This window comes from Rhinolophus sinicus, linkage group LG18, assembly GCF_036562045.2.
Source record: "Rhinolophus sinicus isolate RSC01 linkage group LG18, ASM3656204v1, whole genome shotgun sequence".
NCBI classification, from domain to species: Eukaryota; Metazoa; Chordata; class Mammalia; order Chiroptera; family Rhinolophidae; genus Rhinolophus; species Rhinolophus sinicus.
In genome coordinates this window covers 17,780,821-17,802,834 of record NC_133767.1, presented here as the reverse complement: position 1 = coordinate 17,802,834, position 22,014 = coordinate 17,780,821, and the positions used below count along the sequence as shown (strand labels likewise).

At 56.8% G+C, this 22,014-nt stretch overlaps 3 protein-coding genes across 3 annotated transcripts; 2 read left to right on the top strand and 1 right to left on the bottom strand.

Annotated features, from left to right (window-relative positions):
• The first annotated feature begins 1,232 nt into the window (after positions 1-1,232).
• SEPTIN1 (septin 1) lies at positions 1,233-4,679 on the top strand. The gene is made up of 11 exons (XM_019717260.2): positions 1,233-1,361; positions 1,530-1,620; positions 1,713-1,799; positions 2,028-2,151; positions 2,413-2,547; positions 2,649-2,766; positions 3,212-3,313; positions 3,425-3,524; positions 3,750-3,915; positions 4,133-4,223; positions 4,325-4,679. The coding sequence occupies exons 1-11, from the start codon at positions 1,359-1,361 to the stop codon at positions 4,409-4,411; spliced, it is 1,104 nt and encodes a 367-aa protein (XP_019572819.1). The 5' UTR covers positions 1,233-1,358; the 3' UTR covers positions 4,412-4,679.
• A 154-nt stretch (positions 4,680-4,833) lies between these two features.
• Positions 4,834-7,134, bottom strand: MYL11 (myosin light chain 11). The gene is made up of 7 exons (XM_019717208.2): positions 6,979-7,134; positions 6,246-6,341; positions 5,943-6,018; positions 5,638-5,742; positions 5,459-5,537; positions 5,125-5,173; positions 4,834-5,031 (listed from the first exon to the last, which is right to left on the bottom strand). Exons 1-7 carry the CDS (start codon positions 6,979-6,981, stop codon positions 4,927-4,929), a joined length of 513 nt encoding a protein of 170 aa, XP_019572767.1. The 5' UTR covers positions 6,982-7,134; the 3' UTR covers positions 4,834-4,926.
• Positions 7,135-10,221: 3,087 nt separating this feature from the next.
• On the top strand, positions 10,222-20,535 carry TBC1D10B (TBC1 domain family member 10B). Its single transcript, XM_019717305.2, has 9 exons — positions 10,222-11,509; positions 14,435-14,534; positions 14,832-14,939; positions 15,038-15,144; positions 17,932-18,046; positions 18,171-18,236; positions 18,419-18,608; positions 18,853-19,007; positions 19,090-20,535. The coding sequence occupies exons 1-9, from the start codon at positions 10,554-10,556 to the stop codon at positions 19,690-19,692; spliced, it is 2,400 nt and encodes a 799-aa protein (XP_019572864.2). The 5' UTR covers positions 10,222-10,553; the 3' UTR covers positions 19,693-20,535.
• Positions 20,536-22,014: the final 1,479 nt, after the last annotated feature.

Genomic DNA, 22,014 nt, shown 5'->3' with positions numbered 1-22,014 from the left:
CCTTAAAAGCCCTGTCTCAAATATAGTCACATTGGGGGTTAGGGCTCCAACGCATGAATTTTAGGGGAACACTGTTCCGTCCATAACGGGCTAAAGGGGAAATACGAGCACCACAAGTGGACAAAGCAGATGGGGTTAGAGACCCAGTAGGAGACGAGCTTTAAAGGCTCAGAGAGGTCGTTCAGTTCATAAATGCTAACAGCAGTTTGTGTATATAACTGATTGACTCCAAAGCCCATGCCATTCGAAGCTACTCGGAGTCCTGATAACAAAGTGGGAATGTGCTATTTCATTTTACCAGTAGGAAATGGAGTTCAGAGAGGCCACAGGATTTGCCCAAGGTCACATGGTAAGTGGAAGTTCCTCCTGACTTCAAAGCAAGGCTGCTTTTATATGTTCTACGGCCTCCTGGCCTTGGGCCCTGCCTAACTTCTCATTCTTTCATGCACGTTTTCATCGAGTATATTATTTATCGGCCCTTTCTTTGTGCCAGGCCCTGTGAAAGACACTACCCTTAGAAAGCTCAGCTGAAAGAAGAAACAGCCAGGAAAGCAAATGTGGACAATGGAGGGGCCTGTAAAAGATGCTGGGAAATTTCATAGAAGAGGAAGAGCCCTTTGAATTAAACCTTGAAGGATGAAGAGGTACAGAAGGAAAACCTCAATATGGGCAGAGTCAAGGATGGGGCACTCAATGAGGGCGAGTTAATAATGGGGTGATGAAGCCAGAGGGGAAGGCTTTGGGTGCGGCTCTGACTTGGTTCTGAGGTCACTGGGAAGCCCCTAAAAGGTTTCAATCAGGGGAACACCTTGGCCAGGATTCTGAAGGAAGGTCTCTCTGGCAGTGTTGTCCAAAGACCTGAAGTCTTTTTAACAATTGCAAAATTGCAAAATAAATCAATCGACAAATCAAATAATCCATTGCATGAGCTGGCAAAGAAAATTGATGCCCCCTGCCACCTCCAATCCTGTTATGGCTTTTGGTCCTAGGATTCTTTTTTTTTTTTTTTTTTAAACCATCCCTGTCAAAGCCTTCGTCTCATTTGCTGGAGAGACTACCCAGCTTCCTTCCTGTCTGCCTCCACCCCACCTCTCACAAGGGTGATAGGGCTGCAGTGGGGCTTTGGGGAAAAGGTGTGCAAAGAACAGAGGGGTTGAAGCTTCCTATAAGGGTGGATGGGCAAAGGGAGCCAGGTGAGGACCCCAGGTGTCTTTGGTGTTGGCTTCCCCCACCTCTCTGGGCCAGTTAGAACATCTGAGCCTCCTACATAACCCGCCCCCTTGTTTGCTGCACTCAACTTCCTGCCCCACCAGAGGAAGTGGGGAGAGACAGCAGGTACAGCAACAGCTACCCGGGCCATGGTGAGTTCTTATGCCCAGGAATCCAGGCATCTCTGCACCCCCATCTCCAGCCCCAGGGTCACCAGGCCCAGGTCCACCCACAGTAGACTGAGATCAGGTTCTACGGGAGGCCCAGCCTGCCACTCCCAGAAGCCTCACACTGACTGCCCGCCCCCCCCCCCCCAACAGGACAAGGAGTATGTGGGTTTCGCAGCCCTCCCCAACCAGCTGCACCGCAAGTCTGTCAAGAAGGGGTTCGACTTCACACTCATGGTGGCAGGTCTGGGGGTTTTGGAGAGGGGACTGGTGGTGGGTCCTCAAGAGACCCTGGCTGTCCCCTCACCTGACCAGGGGGACCTGGTCTGTCCACAGGGGAGTCAGGCCTGGGGAAATCCACCCTCATCAACAGCCTGTTTCTCACCAACCTCTATGCGGATCGGCAACTGCCAGAGGCCAGTGGTAAGACCTTCCCCACCCTCTCCGGCACCCTGCCCCCCTCCGACACCCCCAGATGATTCTCTTCCTTTCTATCTGGGTCTCCCAGGACTTTCTGGGCGACTCAGACAGCTCACTACTGGTCTCTGAGATTCTGCTGAAAAATTGATGGGGGCAACTGTGGTGCTGAGAAAGGCAGTCCGTCCCGCCTCAGACCCCTATCCAGTTCTCTGACCTCCCCCTGTCCCGTAGCTCGCTTGACTCAAACGCTGACCATCGAGCGGCGAGGTGTGGAGATCGAGGAGGGGGGTATTAAGGTGAAGCTGACCCTGGTGGACACCCCTGGCTTTGGGGACTCAGTGGATTGCTCAGACTGGTGAGGAGTGGGGGAAGGGATGAGAGCTCAGGCTCAGCGCGGCTGCTCTGTGGAGACTGAGGGCCCAGGTACAGGGCTGGTCTGCTCTGGCCTCCCACCCGCCCTGACCCAAAGGCGGGGCCTGTGTGGTGGCCACGTGGCCCCAAGTGCCCTGTGCTTCCCGACTTGTCACCTATGCCCAGTCCTGGCTAGCCTTCCCCGTTCCCTGCCATGTGTCCCCTGATCTCTGACCACACGCTCTCTCCTCTGTCCCCACCCCAGCTGGTTGCCCGTGGTCCGTTTTATTGAGGAGCAATTTGAACAGTATCTTAGGGATGAGAGTGGCCTGAACCGGAAGAACATCCAGGATTCCCGAGTCCATTGCTGCCTCTACTTCATCTCACCTTTTGGCCGGGGGTCTGGGAGGACACCCTGGGGGTTGGGGCATTTGGGAAGGGTGTGTGTGGGGGGGTGTCTCTGTACCCCGAGACCAAGCCCTGGCCAATCCTTGGGTGCAGGCTCCGGCCCCTGGATGTGGCGTTCCTCCGGGCGGTGCACGAGAAGGTCAATATCATCCCAGTTATTGGCAAAGCGGATGCCCTGTTGCCTAAGGAAACCCAGGCCCTCAAGCAGAAGGTGTGTGTGGGGACGTCTGGCATTTGGCCCCATGTGAAGCCTTAAGTCATGATCAAACTTGAGCTCAGCCTTGACGTCTCTGATCTGGGGGTAGGGGGACGTTTGGGAGCATGATGTGCAAGGCTAGACTATGCGAAGGTGCAAAGTAAGCTGCCTGAAGGGGCTACATCTTTGGAGGCTCAGAATGGAATCCCTGGGCTGGAGGCTGGGCTGAGAACTGCCTGGGGACCGAGCATAGACAGACATGGTTCCAGATCGCCCTCTGGCCCCAGGACGCTGACGACCCCCACCCTCCAGTGACTTCAGAGGCCTCCCCTGCTGTTTCTGCTTGTCTGTCTCCTGGTATTTTGGTGTCTGCCTCCTCTTAGATCTCTCCCTGTGAAGGTGTCTGTTTCCATCATCTGTCTCTCTGTCTCTCACTGTCTCTGCGTCTGTCTCCTCCGAGATCCGGGACCAGCTGAAGGAGGAGGAGATCAACATCTATCAGTTCCCCGACTGTGACTCCGACGAGGACGAAGATTTCAAGAGGCAGGATGCGGAGATGAAGGTGCAGCGGCCAAGGCGGGAGGCGCGGAGGCGGGAGGCGGCGCGGGGGTGCAGGCTGAGAAGGTTTCTGCCCACGAGGGGCCAGCGGTGATCCCTGACTCCCGCCCTCTAGGAAAGCATTCCTTTCGCAGTTGTCGGTTCATGCGAGGTAGTGAGGGACGGCGGGACGCGACCCGTGAGGGGACGCCACTACTCCTGGGGTACAGTGGAGGGTGAGTAAGGCGGGGCAAGCGTTGAGACCCGCAGGGAGCCCAGGCCGCCTCCAAGTCACCCGCACCCAACTTGTGACGTTGGGTCGAGCTCTGGTCTCGGAGGTCCTAGGAGTCAAAGGAGGGGTCCTTGGGCGGCAGACCGCCAGACTGCAGGCCGACTGGACCCTGCCGGCGGGGCTGCACCGGAAGCTCCCTGACACTCGCGGGTCCGCCCCGTCCCCCCAGTGGAGAACCCACATCACTGCGATTTCCTGAACCTGCGACGGATGTTGGTGCAGACACATCTGCAAGACCTGAAGGAGGTGACGCACGACCTGCTCTACGAGGGCTACCGGGCCCGCTGCCTCCAGAGCCTGGCCCGGCCTGGGGCACGCGATCGAGCCAGCCGCAGGTGAGGGACGAAGCTGACTCCCAGGTGCTCCCAAGGCCGGGTCCTCACCATCCAGACCTCATTCCCAGTCTTTTCCCACCTACTTTGCTTACGGCCGTAACCTCAAGGACACGGCCCCGCCTCCTAGAGCCCAACGTCGTCCCAGGTCCCGCCTCCTGGTAGTGACGCACACCTTAGGTCCCGCCTTTGATTCCGATCCCTTTTCCCCACCCCCTAGTAAACTCTCCCGCCAGAGCGCTACCGAGATCCCGCTGCCAATGCTGCCACTGGCCGACACGGAGAAGTTGATCCGCGAGAAAGACGAAGAGGTGAGCAAGCGCCTCGCCTCCCCACACCAGGGCCCCCAGTCCCCTTTGAAGTCCCTCCCCGGCCTCGCCCGGCTCCATCGCCGCAATCATCCCCCCCACAGCTGCGCCGCATGCAAGAGATGCTGGAGAAGATGCAGGCGCAAATGCAGCAGAGCCAGGCTCAGGGCGAGCAGTCGGACGTGCTCTGAGGCCCTCGCCGTTGCTCTGCTTCACCTCGGCTCCGCCTTCGGCCCATCTCCTGTCCAGCCCCGGAACCCCAGACTGCCCAGCGCCGAATCTCGGAGCTCCGGCCCGTGAAGCCGGCCCTTGCACTGCATTCGGCTAACAGGTTCCCCGCATCCTCGAGTTTGTAGCCCCGCCTTTGGCTCCGCCCTTAGCTTCCAGCCCCGCCCCTGACCACCCCATCCCCGCCTCTTCACCGGAGCAGTGTCTTCAATAAAAACTAAGTTTTCCTGAGGTCACGCGAGTCATCTCTTTCCCAGCAGGTGGAGCCGCCCCACCCAGGCCTCCAGGCCATTATTCAAGCGTTGGGCACTCGCTTTGTGCCTGGCAGTGTTTCAGCCCTGCCTCCCACCCCAGCCCCTCACACAAACACCCAAGGTGCCGCCGATAAGAAACAAAGACCAGTTAAATTTTATTTGAAGTCGGGGTGGAGGTCGGACTGGCTGGAAGGCGTTGGCCAGCGGAGGCCTGAAAGGGTCCTCTACTCCTGGTCCTTGGCGTCGCCATGCGTGATGACGTAGCAGATGTTCTTGTAGTCTACGTTGCCGCTCACGTCGGGAGGGAAAGCCGCCCACATGTTCTTGATCTGGGCAGATTGCAAGATTGCGTCTCCTACAGGTTCCTTCGACTCGCTCGCTCCCCCCTCCCTCCGCGTCTCCTGGGCCCCTCCCCCACTCACCTCTTCTTGGGAGAAGCGGTCGCACTGTGTGGTAAGCAGCTCCTCCAAGCTGGAAGAGGTGACATGCAGGGAGTTGAGACTGGACGTCGTGAGTCCTTTCCACTCCCTCCCGCCTCCTCGTTGCCATTCCCAGTCTCGTTTTGAAAACCGGGGTCCCTCTAGATCCCTCCGTTGATCTCCCAAACACTGTGGCTACCCTGCTTGTGCCCTTTCCCTGGTATATGCTGGGAAAATGTAACCCTGTCTCCCATTCCCACAGTCCTAACTTCACCCTTACCCTGGCAGTGCCTAACCCTCGGTAGGCATTTAAAGAAGCTTTCTGGGGGTCACTTACAACTGCTTCTTGATGGTGCCCTTCCCCTCGGGATCCAGCACCTTGAAGGCTCCGGTGATCACGTCCTCGGGGTCCGCACCTGGGGGTCAGAGGACATATGAAAGCTGCCCTGACAGGCCTGTCCCGGAAAGGTGTGGGAAGGGACTGCTGGGAACTTGGACTGAGGACACTTGATTCACCTTTGAGTTTCTCCCCAAACATGGTCAAGAAGACGGTAAAGTTGATGGGACCGCTGGCTTCCTTCATCATGGCATCTAGCTCCTCATTCTTCACATTGAGGCGCCCTGAAGCAGGGTGGGGGAAGCATAGGCTGGAGTGGGGTCCTGGGACCAGTGCGTGATGCTTCTCATACATTCAGATCATCCTACCCATTTTTCATCTGGGTAGACTGAGGCCCAGGGTGGAGCCAGCAGGGTTGGAACCCAGGCTTCTGAATTCCCAGGACTGTAGCCTTGGACCTTTATGGGTGAGGTGGGGGGCTCACCCATGGCTGCAAAGGTGTCCCGCAGGTCTTCCTTGTCGATAATGCCATCTCGGTTCTGGTCAATTACCGTGAAGGCCTGTGGAGGGCAGAGGCGGGAGGAGTTAGGTCCCACAAGGCCAGGCTTTAGCATCCAGGCAGATCAGATTCTGGCCCCTGGCCAGCTGTCCTCTTACACCCCAAGCAGGGAGAGGAGCAAGGAATTCTAAACTCTTCCCCTCCCCCTAAAACAGGTGCGCACTGGGGGGGAGGGACAGCTGGGGGTGCCTTTGGTCTGCCTTCAGTCTCCTCTTTCCCCTCACTCACCTCCTTGAACTCCTGGATCTGAGTCTGGTCAAACATTGAGAAGACATTGGAGCTTCCGCCCTCGGCCACTGCCCTTCTCTTGGCCTTCTTGGGTGCCTGGGGGGTGAGGATTGGTCAAAGAGGTCCATGGGCCAGATCCTACTACTCTCTGGAGGCAATGGATTAGATTCAGGTTCTTTGAGTCCATTCTTCTAAAGCAACTCTTCTAGCTCTAGTCTTCTCCGTTTTATGACCTCTTTGCTGAGAGGGCTTGCTTCAGTTGCACCCACAAATTCCTATCTGTAGCCCTGGAGTCCCATCCGTCCATCGTACCCCACAAATGGAAGGTCCCTCCCCTTTTCAGAGCCCTGAGCTGGCTTCCTCTGAGCCTAGACTAACCGCATGATCCTGATCCACTCATTCATCCTATATGAACGTCTACTTTCTCATTTGTAAAGTGGGAGTAGGAATCCTTGCCTGGCTGGTTGCAGAGGGTTTTAGGAAGAGGGAGTGCAGGAAGATATGGAACATGCAATGAGAAGGATGGGGCTCCTGTGAGGGGAGCGACTGAACAGATTCTCCTTGGCTGGGTCCTTTAGGTCATCATTTTCTATGCTCCCCATGAGTGGTACCGAGAACGGGAGGATTCATCTTTCTTCCTCTGATGGACTGGCAACTAGCTACCTTCTTTAAAAGGGTGAGGCTTCCCGGAGGTCTGAGGGATCTGGGCAGGAGCTGGGGGATTCTCACTCACCATGTTGTCAGTCTCCTGGGGACCAGGATGTGGCTCTGGATGGAAAGGAGTGAGACAGTCAGCCTGTGGCAGTCCCTCTGGGGTTATATAGTCCTGCCCCAGGGAGCCCTTAACATACCAAGGTAACCTTAGCCCTGCGGGTACCCATCCCAGATACCAAAATAGCCAGGCTCAGGGCCTCTCCTTTCTTGGAGGGCCTGCAGCAGCTGGAGTCCAGGAAGGGAGGGGAGGAGGGAGTGAGTCTTGGGATGCATGTCTCACTAGGGCTTGGTCAGGAAGGGAGGTTCTTTCTCTCTAAAGGGGGCTGGAATGTGTCAGAGTTCAGAGAGGGCCCAAGCCAGGGTACAGTGCTGGAAGAGAGATGAACCAGGCCCCTGCATTCCTGAGTGGGGTGGGCCCAGATTAAAACCCAGTACATTTATTGAGCACCTATAGTGTGATGGGTGCACTTTGGCAAACACAACCCCTTTCACATGTGGAGTTCACGGTCAAGTGTGTGTATGTGTGGGGGTAGTGGCAGAGTGTAAAGGTGGGAGAGAACTGTCTGAGGAACCTGAAGGACCAGGAAGGTCTTCTACATCCCATTCAAGAAGAGGGAGGCTTTTGTGAGGAAAGATGCAGAGGTATGAACAGATTAGACAGCCTGGCGCAGGGAGCATTGTCTGTGATCTTGTGCTTTGTGCTTCAATTCCCTGGGCCTTGGTTTCCCTCTCTATTAAATGAGAATGTAATTCCCATCCCACAAAACTTGTGGATGTGAATACTACTTGGAAACACTTTAGTGAAATACAACTGTAATTAATATTTAGGCACTGCCTTGGTGGAACTTATAGTCCAACCATGGAGACAGGACAAATACAGAAACTGACAGAAGTAGAGGGCACAGCAGCCCTGTCTGGGAGCGTGGGAACGGCAATGAGGCCAGTGGCAGTGAGTCAGGTGAGAGTGAGGAGCAGGTGTGCTAAACAGAGGGCGTGGGTGGGCAAAGGTCTGGAGAAGCGTTCAGGCTGCCAGAATTGTGACAGGGCTTGAGCAGGGGATGTAAGGGGCTAGAAACCAGGCACTGGAGGGCCTTCAGTGCCAGGCTGAGGGCTGAGAACTTGGGAGCCTTGGAAAGGTTTGAAACGAGAAAGACATGGTCTAGTGTGAGTCTGTGATCATTTCTTTGGACACTGGTGTGGAAACAGAGGAAAGGAGTCAGAGACACCGAAACTAGTTGGTCACCTCCTCTTGGTCGCTGGGGACAGTCCGTGACTATCCATTCTGGGCAAGAGCCAGCTGGGCTGACTGTGTGACTTTGAGGTCCCCTTTCCCATCTGCCTAGTGCCCCAGTCCCCTCCATACAGTGGATGTCTGGGGCAATAGTGGCTGAGGAAACCCCAGGAGGCCCAAGGTTGACAGTGACACCCATCTCCTCCTGCCCCCTCTAGGACCTGATGTCCTGCCCCTTGCCCTCCTCCAGCCTCATGCCAATGCCTCTAAGACATTTTCTTTTCTGGGCACTGGGGCCCAGACACCTGTTGTCTCTAAGAAGAGAGAAGGAGCCATCCTAAACTTAGCAGCTGCCCTTGGCCCCCTGACTGGCCCCTCCCTGCCTCTTTCGACAGCTGCCTCACCTTATAAGGTTACCGTGGGGGGTCTACGCCCAGGGAGGAACCCACTTTTTACTGGGTTCTGGGAGAAGAGGAAAACTCCGGAGACAGGGATGTGGGAAGTGTTCAGGAAGCTTGGATCCACTGGAGAGTGGGGAAGTTGAGACCAGCAGTGAATGGGAATTCACAGGATCTGTGTCTGAGGAGCCTCTGAGAACTCAGAAACCAAGGAGAAACTGGGAAGTTGGGAGTCAGGCACAACTGAGATTTCAGGATGGCGGACTCTATGGAAATCAGGGCCCTCTAACCCTAGGGCTCAGCGGGATGGGAGTCAGAGAGAGAAGAGGCTCATAAAGTTAGGACTTTGTGGTCTAGCATAGTCTAGGGAGCTCATAGTATTGGGGTCTGGTTTCTTAGCAGAAAATGAGGAGCACACAGAGGTGTGGCAATGAGGGGATGGGTGTTGATGGAATGGGTCTTGGATCCCACAAGAATCAGAACACAGACATGGGAGTTCATGGTATTGAGAATTCATGGTTTGGGGTCTGGGATCCCTACTAGAATGGGGCACACTCAGATGCGATCTGAGGAATTGGAAATTGGATTCCGGGGAGGAGCTCAGATAAATGGAGGCTGAGGAGAGGAACCTGGAACTTGGGATTCTGGGAGGAGATGGTGGATCCAGAGAGATGGGTCATTTAGAGGATTTGGGGGCTCTGGTTATAGTCACCTGGGATTGAAGTGTTGGAATTGGGTGCGGACCGGGATGAGAATCAGAGTGGAGGTTGAGAACGCTGGATTTGTGATAGAGCTTGATCTCACAAACCATCAGAGTGGGGGAGTTCAGGCGCTGGATGGAGTGGAGGCGCTCAGAAGTGCGGCGCTCTTATTGGCTAAGGGCTACACTAATGCCCCCGGCCCCCGTCCTTTCCCCGCGCTGTCCCCAACTGTCACCTCACCTCCCGCGCTTGTCTCCGGTTGTCACAGACATCCCTGGGCTGGCACCGCCTGTTGGCAGCATCCCTTCCCTTTGGGTGCTGCCATTGGCTGAGACAGCTGTCTATTTTCCTCCCGTTGCTAAAGGAAGAGAAAGCCCTCGTTGGCTGATTAGGCTAATTAATCGCAAATTTGATGCCCCCACCCCCACCCCTCAGCTGTCATTCATTCCTTCCTGACCTTCTTGGGAGGCCTAAAGAATTCCTCAGCTCTTTCTATTGACTGCGGATTCTGTCCGTCACCTCCCAAATACACGTCACTATCAAGTTGACCTCCGCCTACCCCCCCTTTTCATTGGCTCCTTTTTTTTATCGTTCCTATTAGACAGACCCGTCTCTTCTCACACAGCACCCGCCTCCTTCCGCGGTCGTTCACTCTTCAGTCATTTTTATTGGCCGGGAGGTTCAGCTTCCTGCTTTTCTATTAGTTAGTTCCTTCATCCCACCTCCCCCTGCGTCACTCGCCCTCTCATTAGTCTTCTAGTTCTCCGCCTTCTCCGTTTCCTCTTTCAGCGTACCCGCCTCCTTCCCACCTCCAACCCCACCCACCCTTCCCACGATTGGCAGAAACCCAGTTCCCTCTCTCCTATTATTCGTCCAAGCCTCTGACAAGGCGGGAGCAAAAAGGAGCGCGATGACACCGCCGGCGCGCAGGCGTGAAACGCCGAAACGCTGGCCGCTTAGCCGGCACCCCGGCCTATGCGCAGGCGCGAGGTCGGCTGCTCGCCCCAAGCGGGAGGGAGGGGGCGGCGGCGAGACGGCGCTAAGGGTGAGGGGGCGCCAGCGAGACCCCGGAGCCAGGCGCCCGGGGCCCCCAGCCCCGCCTCCACGCGCCCGGCGGTCGCCCGCGCTCCGCTCCTGCCGCCGGCTCGCGCCGGGCCGCGCCCTTCACCTTCTCCCCTTCCTCGGCCGGCTGCGCGGAGCGGCCTGAGGGGCGGCGCCTTCTGCGGCCGTCCCGGCGGGGGGATGTGAGAGGCGGCCCGCGGCCATGGAGACGGGCCCGGCGCCCCTGGTGGCCCCGCCGCGCCGTCATGGCGCCCCCGCGGCCCCCTCGCCGCCGCCCCGCGGCTCCCGGGCCGGGCCCTTCCTGGTGGTGGCTCCGGGGCCTGCAGTGACCACGGCCACTTCGGCCCCGGTCACCCTGGTGGCCCCCGGGGAGGCGCGGCCTGCTTGGGTACTGGGGCCGACCCCGGCCCCGGCCCCGACCCAGACCTCGGCCCCGGCCCCGGCCCCGACGGTCACGGGCAGCACGGTAGTGATGCTGACTCTGGAGGCCTCACCTGAAGCCCCGAGGGCGCAGGTCTCCTCCGACGCAGAGCCCCTGGTGTCCGCTGCAGGGGAGACATCGATGGCTCTGGCCCCAGGGTCAGACTCTCCGAAGACGGAGGAGGCGAGCACCTCATCCACCCCTGGACCAGGGACCCCCACCGGGACCCCCACCAGGACCCCTTCCAGAACAGCTCCTGGGGCCCTGACCGCCAAACCCCCGCTTGCCCCCAAGCCGGGAACCACAGTGGCCTCAGGAGTGACCGCACGGGTTGCAGCGATGACAGCAGGACAGGTGACAAGTGGACACGGAGCTGCAGCAGCAACATCAGCATCAACAGGACAGGCTCCAGAGGACCCGTCAGGGCCTGGCACAGGCCCTCCAGGGACATGTGAGGCTTCAGTCGCCGCTGTGATGGTCACCCCTGCTCCAGAGCCTGCTGAAAACTCTCAGGACCTCGGCTCCATGTCCAGCCTGGGACCTGGCATCTCTGGGCCTCGAGGGCAGGCCCCGGACACTCTGAGTAACTTGGACTCCGTGAGCCTCAGGTCTGGGACCTGGGATTCCTTGGCGGATGATGTGAGCTCCATGGGCTCAGATTCAGAGATCAACGGGCTGGCCCTGCGCAAGACGGACAAGTATGGCTTCCTGGGGGGCACCCAGTATTCGGGCAGCCTGTGAGTACCCAGTGGACACCCAGTGGGACTGCTTCAGGGAGGCAGAGGTGGGGGGAGGGGAAAAGATGCACTGTGCCCAGATTCTGGCAGCCCAGCGTCCTCTGAGGACCTATGGGTGATGAGTGGGGGTGGGACACTTGCAAGCCCTACCATGCCTAGGGCATCCCGAAGTTTCTGGGCACTCCCCCTTTTGGGAGAGTTTCAGACCAGGTATCAGGAGTTCTGGTTTTGAGCCTAAGCTTTGCCTCTGATGTGTTGTGTGCCCTTGAGCTAGTGTCTTCCCCATTTCCGTGCCTCAGTTTCTTCTGTGAAGTGAAACATTGAATGAAATGTCTGAGGTCTCCCGTTTCCTTGATGTGCCACTCCAGCTATGGGCCACATAATCTGGAGAGTTGGCTGGGCAGGGGTCCTGGCAGAGATCTTTCGTCCTTTTGGGGGGCACGTCTGGGAGGGATGCAGGCATGTGGCTCACAGCCCTCGGTCTGATGGGGTGGTGAGGTGGGGAAGTCTGATTTACCAAGGGGAGCCCCTGAAAGCAGGGCCCCTCTTCCAAACAGAAGGGCAGTCTTGTGTTTTCACTGAGGAAAAGGGGGTGGAGGAGGCCTCTTCCCCATTTCCTCATCTCCCCAACCTGGCTTACTCTTTCCTAGTTCCCTCCAGCGGCCTGAGTCACTCCTGAGGTGGGGGTGTGATCGCCTCCGACTTCTTCCTTTTCTCTCTTTGGCTCCTGCCTGTGATTCCTGTACCCCTGTAACCGACTGGTCAGTTCAGCGTCATCTGAGCACCCAGGTGGCAGGCCCTATGCTGGATATTTAGGATAAAATAGTTGTTTCAAGATACTCATCCTCTATAGGGAGGAAAAACAGTTTCAATCAGTGTGTGTTGGGTGTCGCCTAGAGATCATCGCAGGATTTCGTGAGTACCTCGGGAAGGGATCTTTTGGCCAGTCTGGGAATCTATTAGGTTGGTGCAAAAGTTGTTGTGGTTTTTGCAATTTTTTTTTAACTTGAAACTGCAATTACTTTTGCACCAACCTAATAACTGAAGCAGATCTGAGTTGTGAAGAATGAGTAGAATCTAGTCATGGCTGGGGTTAGGGAGACCTGCCTGGCGTTGGGGTACGTCCTGTGAGAGAGCATTCTTGGCAGGGTTTATAATGCAACGAAAAATCAGAAAATCTTTGAGCACTGACATTCATGGTCTTATGAGAAGGCAACTGAAGCTTGACACACGTGCTTCCCCATGCATGAGGGATGTGTTGTATCCAATTTACAGATGAAAAATAGGATTAGAGTAGTTGAATGACTTGCCGCACCCAAATAATCTGGATGTGTGCCAATGGTTCTCTTCCCAATACTCTGCTGCCCTAAGGAACTTGGATGGGATTGGACTTTAGTGAGCCCCACTGTGTGTCAGGTATCGTGCTGGGTGCTATTTCTCTGCAGTTTTGTCCCACTTGCCAAGACACCCCAACTTCCAAAATCCGTCTCCCATGCTGGAGGAGTCCACTGAGCGAGGCCTGCTGGGCCACATGTGACTTAAAAACTTTTAGCAGCTCCCCACTGGCCACAGGATAAAGTCCAAGGGCTTTGGCCTGCACTCAGGCTCCTTATCTGGCTCTGCAGCTTCTCTGGCTTTCTGTCCTTGTGTTTAGTGCTGTGGCCTTGTTGAACTGAGTCCCCCTTCTTTTCCTGCTCGGTTCCACTCAGTCTCTCAGGGCTTACCTCAGATGTCCCCTCCTTCAGGAAGTCTTCCCTGATAATCCACCGGCGCTGCTCCAGTGATGTGCCTCTTCTGTGCATTTTATCATTGCATTTCCCATACCATGTATTCATTACCTCCCCAGCTAACTTGTGACATTCTCAAGGGTAGGAAAGATATTTTACTCTTCCTGGCCTTTGGTAGAGTTTGGAACTGACTTATGATCGAGACTGAGAGTCGCTGTCTCTGTTAAAGGAACTTCTAGGACAAAAGAAACTAATATTTAATGAGCCCTTCCATTTACTAGTCCTTGATGTACAGCTTCTCAATATTCTTCTCACACCTTTGTGGCATAGGTGGTGACACCCCTTTTTACAGATGAGGAAGAGATTCAGGTTATCACTTACCAAGACATCCCAACTTCTAAGGGACATCACTGGGATTTGAGGTCAGAGCTGTCCGGAAACCCAAGCTCGCTCTTCCATTCCCTTCACCTGGTCCTGCTCCGACGAGTAACTGTTTCAAGATTGATGGGACATCTTGAATGTCAAGTTCTTACGGAACAGCGGGCAAAGTGCGAGGAAAGCTTCTTGGGAATCTGGGGTGATTTCAGGGAGGAGGAGGTAGAAGGAATTGCAGATGGCCCCAGGGGTCTCAAGAGTCTGATAGCAGGAGACTCAGACAGAAAAGTGGATTCTGTATTTCATTTTATGGATAATAATTGCTATTACCTACTGTACGCCTGCTATGTGTTATCCTATATAACCTCTCAGTAGATGCTGTTTTTCTGTCTGTCTTACAAATGAGGACATTGAGGCTTAGAGGAATTAAGTAACTTGCCCAAGGTCACACAGTGAATAAGTGATACAGACAGAACGTGGTCTGATGCAAAGTGTGGTTTTAAATATTCTGTACTCTCTCCCTAAACTTACATATGTCAGAAGTGGGATTTAAACATACTTCTGTATGGAGATCCAACGTGAGAACACACTCTCTACACAGATTCCTTCCAAAGTCCTTTCGGGGCGGTGAACTAGGACCATTGAGGGGGCAGGTGGCCCCAAGACATCCTGATGTTTGGCAGCTCACAAAATGCTTTTATGGCCAGTCTCTCCTTTGAGCCTGGGAAGGTGGCTTGCCTCAGTTCCCCCCAATCCAGGTTTTATACTACTGCTACTGACCCCTTCCATGTTCTCCCCTCACCCCTGACCCCCAATCCTGCAGAGAGAGTTCCATTCCCGTGGATGTGGCTCGGCAGCGGGAGCTCAAATGGCTGGAGATGTTCAGTAACTGGGATAAGTGGCTTTCTCGGCGTTTCCAGAAGGTTTGAGAAGGCTGAGTGGTGGGCAGGGCAGTGGGCGGGGTAGGGACACGGTGGGCCCCTGTGCTTTGGGGAAGCCCAGGGTCATGATGGTATCTGCTCTCTAGACCACTTGGGAGCAGGTGTTATTGGGGCCTGGGGAGAGGAGTAGCTTTAAAGATAGAAGGCCAGGCCAGGTCCAGTGAGGTCAAGCCTATGGGATGTGGCAGGGGTGTCCCAGGGAGGCTGAGGACTGCTGGGCAAAGCTTGGAGGAGAGGCCAGCCCCTAAAGCCGTCCCGCCGCCCGCCTCTCTGCCGTAGGTGAAGCTGCGCTGCCGGAAGGGGATCCCCTCGTCCCTCAGAGCCAAGGCCTGGCAGTACCTGTCCAACAGCAGGGAACTCCTGGAGCAGAACCCGGGCAAGTTTGAGGTGCGTCCAGGGTGTGGGGACAGGTGACACTGTCTGTGCGAAGGGTATCATCAGTCCCCCCACCAGATGCTGAGGTGATTGCTTCTGTCCCCCTGCAGGAGCTGGAACGGGCTCCTGGGGACCCCAAGTGGCTGGATGTGATTGAGAAGGACCTGCACCGCCAGTTCCCTTTCCACGAGATGTTCGCCGCTCGAGGGGGACATGGGTAAGCTCGCCTGGTGTGTGGGTCAGTCAGCGAGCACTTGGGGACGGCTCCCGGTGGATCCAGGGCTGGGTTCAAAGCAGTTATGCTCTCCAGGACTTCTGGAAGGCCGGTCCATAACGGGTTGAGTGTCAGGCCATATTGAAGAAAGTGGCCATGGAGGGATTCTGACTTGGGGGTGGGGTGGGGAGACGCATCAGGGGCTCATTGAAGAGGCTGCATTTGAGCTGGTTTTGAAGGCTAGACAGGAGCAGAGCAGCGGGCGGCGTTTCCTGCCTGGGGGGAGGGTACGTCAGCTGTGCCTGGGCAGTGGGGTGGGGTAGAGCTGAGGCTGGACGAGCAGTGGGGGCCAGATCACCGAGGGCCCTTCAGTGCTGTGCCAGGCTCTTGGGTTTTGTTCTGTGTGCCAGGCTTCTTCACGATGCACATATACTGCTTCCTAGTCACGTGCAGGATGGGATGGCCGCAGGTGCTTCCCAGATGGACGTTTTTGGTCAATGGCTTCATCCTTTTCAGCAAAGATTTATAGAGAACAGTGTCTGCTAAGCACTGTTCTGGTCACAGATGACAGCCGTGAACAAGAGACAAAAAGTCCTGCCCTCGTGGGGCTGATTCTGTTTTATTGGGGACAGACACCAAGACAAAGAAGGAAAGGATATTGTATGTAAAGAGAAGGGTAAGGCCAGAAAGGGGGCAGGCGGGTGTGAATGGAGATGGGGGTCACAAGTGACCGGATGTGATCTACGTTTTAAAGGGACCATTCTGGCTTCTGTGCTGAGAATAGCCTATAAGGAGACAAAGGCAGAAGCCAAGACACCAGTTAGGAGACAATTTCCATAATCCAGGAGAGAGATGGTGATAGATAGACCAGGATGGTAGCAGTGAAACTATGGGGAGAAGTGGCTGGACTCTGGATCTATTTTGAAAGTAGAGTCAAAAGGAATTGCCAGTGGATTAGATGTGGAGAGAGAGGAGAGAGACAGAGGGAGAGAGGAGTATGGATGACTCTTAAAGATTTTGGCCTTAAGAAACTAAGGACTGGATTTGCTATCCACTGATACGGATGGGGAGAACGGGGGCGACGAGAAGGTCTTGGGGGATCTGTTAGGAGCTCAGTTCTGGAATATATAGTTTTAAATGTTTAGCGGACATTCAGGTGGGTTGGATTTCAGGGAGAGGTTTAAACTGGAAATAAATTGTCAGTTGAAGAGCCGTCAGCCTCTAGATGGGCTGTCTCTCCGCCTCGGACTGGATGCGGCGGGCTCACGGCAGCAGGTGTAGGTAGGAAGGGAGGTTCCGCGACGGAGCCCTGCAGCTCCAGTGCTTCAAGAATGAGAAAGAGAAAACCAGATAGGGGCCTGAAGGAGACACTGGAGAGATAGAAGGAGACCCGGGAGGTGTGATTCCTGGGAGTGAAGAGGGGTTGCAGGAGCAGCCGTGTGAAATGCTGCTGCTGGGCCAAGTCGAGGCCGGCTGCAAGTTGCCCTCTGACTTAGCACCATGGAGGTCATTGGTGACCTTGATAATAGCAGTTCTCTGGGGAGCAGTGGGTTCGTCTGACGAGAATGGGAGGAAAGAAGTTGAAGACAGAGTGTTCTCAGGAGGAGTTTTGCTCAATAGGAAAGCAGGTGTGGTATTTGGAGCGGAAAGTGGGGTCAGATTTGTTTTAAGCTTATAGCAGATGTCAGTATGCCAACGGGAATGACCTAGTAGGGAGAAAAAAATCGATGCTGCAGGAGCAATGGGAAGGCTGCTGGAGTGATGGCCTATGTGGGCAAGAGGGGATGGGCCCCGTGCCCAGGTGGACATGCTGAGCTTGGGCAGGGTCACAGTTCACCCAGAGCAGTGCGGGAGGCAGGGTATAGAAGCAGGCGGGATTAGGTCAGATAACTGTGTAGCAAGCCTGTCACTGCATGGATGCTACTGCAAAGTGGAGGAAAGATAGTAAATAATAGTAGGCAAAGTATAAGTGAAGAGCATACTTCAGTGGCCAAATTTGGGGAAACACGACTGTACACAGTGGTTAGGCGTAGGTGTGTGTCGGGGTGCAGGGAGAGAACCTGGGAGACCACGACTCGTTTCTGGGTGAGGAGAAGGTCCGAGCTGGGAAGCAGCTGCGGAGGGGAAGAGAAGGAGCACATGAATGGAGCTCCGGCTGGAGTGTCGCAGGGACTTGGTGACGAGCCGTGTGGAGTCAAGGCAGGCTCTGTTTTCTGCTGTGGGGCTGAGTGGGTGGGATTCCCAGCACAGCGATGGGGCGCCTTCGAGGAAGAGGAACGGGTAGGGCAGAGATTTAGTTTATTCTTTTAGATGCAGAGACTAGAGAAAGGTCTGAGGCCCAGCTGGCTTCCTGAGCCTTCACCAAGAGCCAGGGCCCACTGGACACACTGGGGGAGCTGATGAAATCCTGTGAGACGAGAAGGCAGGCCCTGCCCTGGGCTGATAAAAGCGTTCAGTGCTAGAGGACTGAAGCTGCAGATACTGAACGTTTCCTGAAGAAGATGACCTTGAAGGCTTTTGGGTTGCTGGCAGATGAAGGAGGGAGAGCCAGCAGACTGCTGGATGGCAGGGAGCCGAGAGTTTTGATTGTGGTCGTCTTTGGCTTGAGCCTGACAGGCAGGTCGAGGGAGGGGCGGGGCGGGGATGCAGGTAGGTGGTGGTGAAGCGCTGAGGTTCGTCTGGAACTGGGCCTCCGAGGGGTCTGCGTGCAGTTGCGTGGGGGCAGGTTTAGTTTGGGGTGCAGCGCTCCCAACTCTTGTGGTTGCCTCATGGTCTCCCCCATACTCACAGGCAACAGGACCTGTACCGAATCCTGAAGGCTTACACCATCTACCGGCCCGACGAGGGCTACTGCCAGGCCCAGGCCCCGGTGGCCGCCGTGCTGCTCATGCACATGCCTGCTGAGGTCAGCACCCTGGGGCCCGGACTGGGGGTTGCGGGGGCGGCTGGGGAGACCCCTGGTGCTGGTGGGGGGCATCCTCTGCCCGATTCTCAGGCCCCATCATCCCTCCCACTCTCGCCCTTCTCAGCAAGCCTTTTGGTGCCTGGTGCAGATCTGCGACAAGTACCTCCCCGGTTACTACAGTGCAGGCCTGGTGAGTGTGTGGTGGCTTGGCGCCGGGGCTGTGACTGTCCCCAAGCACAGGGAGGCCCTTGTCCCCCCCTGCCCCTGTCCCTCTGCGTAGGGCTCTCCCACTGAGGTGAGGATCCCCTGTTCGATCGGTCGGACCCCACAGAGGCCACAGCGGGCCTCTCCTCACGGCTCGTCCACCTCTAGGAGGCCATCCAGCTGGATGGCGAGATCTTCTTTGCGCTGCTACGCCGGGCGTCCCCGCTGGCTCACCGGCACCTGCGGCGACAGCGCATCGACCCCGTGCTCTACATGACGGAGTGGTTCATGTGCATCTTCGCCCGCACGCTGCCCTGGGCCTCTGTGCTGCGCGTCTGGGACATGTTCTTCTGCGAAGGTGCGAGCCTGTCAGGCCGGGGGAGCCAGGCTCCTACTGACCCAAGGTGCTTGGTGGGCCTGGTCTCGGCTCTGCGGCCAACCCAGAGCCTGTTCCCCCTCCCAGGAACCTGAAGCCCCTGGTGGCTCATTTCCCTGCTGGGCCTCAGTTCCCTCACCCGTAAGGTTGGCGGGGTGGGGCGGAGTCCCTCCTAACCGAAGGCTAGGACCCAGGCCCCATCTCCCCGCTGTCTCCTCGGCCACAGGCGTCAAGATCATCTTCCGGGTGGCCCTGGTGCTGCTACGGCACACGCTGGGCTCCCTGGAGAAGCTGCGCGCCTGCCAGGGCATGTACGAGACCATGGAGCAGCTGCGCAGCCTGCCCCCGCAGTGCATGCAGGAGGACTTCCTGGTGCATGAGGTAAGCCCTGGCCGGGACTCAGCCTCGCCCGCTGCAGGCCAGCCCCACCGTCACTGCAGCTGGCACCCATTTCTCCATCCAGGTAACGAACCTGCCAGTGACAGAAGCACTGATTGAGAGAGAGAACACCGCGCAGCTCAAGAAGTGGCTGGAAACCCGGGGGCAGCTGCAGTACCGGCCCTCCCGGCGACTGCATGGTTCCCGGGCCATCCATGAGGAGCGCCGGCGACAGCAACCCCCCCTGGGCCCCTCCTCCAGCCTCCTCAGCCTCCCTGGCCTCAAGAGCCGAGGCTCCCGGGCAGCTGGGGGGGCCCCCTCTCCGCCCCCTCCTGCCCGCAGGGCCAGTGTTGGGCCTGCCCCGGGGCCTGTGATCACCGCTGAGGGACTGCATCCATCTCTTCCTTCTCCGACTGGCAACAGCACGCCACTGGGTCCCAGCAAGGAGACCCGGAGGCAGGAGAAGGAGCGGCAGAAACAGGAGAAAGAGCGTGAGAAGGAGCGGCAGAAACAGGAGAAGGAGCGGGAAAAGCAGGAGAGGGAGCGGCAGAAGCAGGAGAAGGAGAAGCAGAAGAAGGGCCACGGCAGGAAGCTTTCCCTGCGCCGAAAGGCAGATGGGCCCCCAGACCCACAGGATGGTGGCGACCGGGCCTCAGCCTCTGAGGCCCGCCAGGACACTTATTTCTGACCTCTGCCCCGGGGCTGGACTGCATGGCCCCCCTTTTTCCCTCAGCCAAGAGCAGGCCCCTGGGCAGACTGTCCTTTTCTGGGGAAGGTGGCTTGGTTCCTCGTCCCCTTGCCAGCTGCTGATCCTACAGCCAGGGCAGTCAGAGCATGGGGCATGGGACAGTTCCATTCCCTGGGGCAGCCGTGACACACATCTAGGGCCCCGCACCTCCAGTTAGGCCCAGCCGGGGTCTTTGTCACTCCTGCCCCGGTTCCCTGTGGGGTCCCTTCCCAGGTACTGTCCTGATTGGCCTTCTGTCACCACAAGGGTGACTCCTGGCAATGGGAGCCAGCAGTTTTCAGATTCTTACACTCCACTTGCTCCCCTCATTCATGAAGTGGAGCTGAGTTCCTCCCCCTTCTTCAGTCCTGCTTGTCTCCACTTCCTGGCCGGGGCCCAAGGCCCTCCTTGTTCACTTAGACATCTCAGAGTGGTAATGATGAACAGAGGACCTGGTCGGCCCAGGGTGGGGTGTCTGCTCTGTCTTCTGTCCTTCGGTTCTTCCGCAGTTCTTGTACTCCCGATTTATTTAATGGGACATGCACTGGAATAGGAAATGTCCCCCACTCCTTGCTCTTCTTCCTGTTCTTCCTCCTTCCTCTATTCTCAGGCTTCCCCTGCTTTGTCTCACCAGGGCCCACACCTTTCACCTTGTTCCCTTCCAACCTTCCAGCTCCTCTCTGGGAAAGGGGTCTGCCCTTAAGCTCCCGGAGGTGGAACCCAATGTTTACATTCTCTTCTGTCTCTGCCCCCACCCGACGCAGCGCTTTGAGAAACCAGAAAAGATCCTGCTGTTATACCTGGGCCTGTCTCCTGCCTTGTTATTTGACGAAGGTGTTAGAGTAAGAACTAGGGCTACAGGAAGCGGCTTGTGAGCCAGAATCAATTGAAGCGGTCAGCTGGTCGTGGCAGCTGGTACCTCATGGCCTTTGGTCCACTTCACTCATCAACAGTTGTTGAACTCCTGCTCCACCTTTTCTGGGATTTGCTGCCTCCATTGTCAGTGGCCTGAAGCCCTCTACGTGTCACTTGTAGCACCCAGATGTCCTTCCCAAACTGGTCATGCAACTCCTGGGAGCTGAGGGGGGACAGAGCGGGGCTAGAAAGCCACAGCCCTTGGGGTGAGCTGGGCACGCTTGGCCCACTGCCTGGCACAGCTCCCCGTACTTGGCCGCCAGAGAGCAGCCAGCTGCCTCCAGCCAGCGTCCACAGCCAGGCTCTCAGCTCCTGGTTTTCTGCTGCCAACTTGTAGGCCTGCCCGCCTTCTGCACCGTCTGCCCCAGGGGTCAGGACGGTAAAGGCCTAGGGGTCTGTGGCTCCACCTGGCAGTTCAATGGAATGAGGCCCAGGGGTGTGCTTTGTGCTCCTGGTACAAGTTTCCCCAGAGGATGTACCAGTGGTACCGGGAGCTGGTATTTCATACCCCCTTTAGGGAGATGCCCTCGTGGTCTGGAGCGTGTGTCCTGGACCCACGGAAGAAACTGCAGTTTCATGGTAGTCCAATCTGGGAGGAAACACTGGGGGCAGGAGACTGGAGGGATGGTTCATCGTTTCCTGGGGACCGATAGTTCCAGTAGGCTCTTCCTGGGCACAGCCGTAGCCTAGTGGGATTCAGACTCCGAGTGTCCTTAAGAGCTCGAGGACTTGTCCCCACAGCACATCCCCACCACAGTTCTGCCTGTTGGGCCAGATTACAGGACCTAGGCAGGGGCTAAGGGAGTGGTTTGAGAGAGGCTCTACTGCATTTTTCCAGGCCCATTGACATCAGGGCACGAGGGGCTCCTGGCCCGTGTACTGGGCACAGGTGCCACTGCCACCTCTTTGATTATGGCTCTTCCCACCTCAGAAACCAGGAACTCGCGGAGGGAACAGTGGTGGTGGTGGGGGGGTGATGGTAAATGGTTCCCCTTGGGTCCTAAAAGGAGTTGTGTTCGGAAAGCGCCCCACGAGCCGTCAGGGGCCTCCAGGCGGGCCATCAGGAGAGCCGGGCTTCCTCAGGGAGAAGCGCAAAGCTGCACCTTGAACTAGGAGAAAGCAGACAACTGGACGCTGAGTGGGAAGGCCAGGTTTGCACTGAGATGATGAGGGGCGCAGAACCTCCGCCAGCCCTAGGGAAGGGTGGCGCAACCCTGGAAAGAAACCAGAGCAGGAACCCACTGGCCCTGCTCGGACCTTGTCCGCCACACCCGGGGCGCCACTTTCTCCCCAGCGCCTCTACGGCTGTAAGCCATCCCTCCACTTCCGGTCACCCTCGCGTGCCATCATGGGCCATCCCTCCACTTC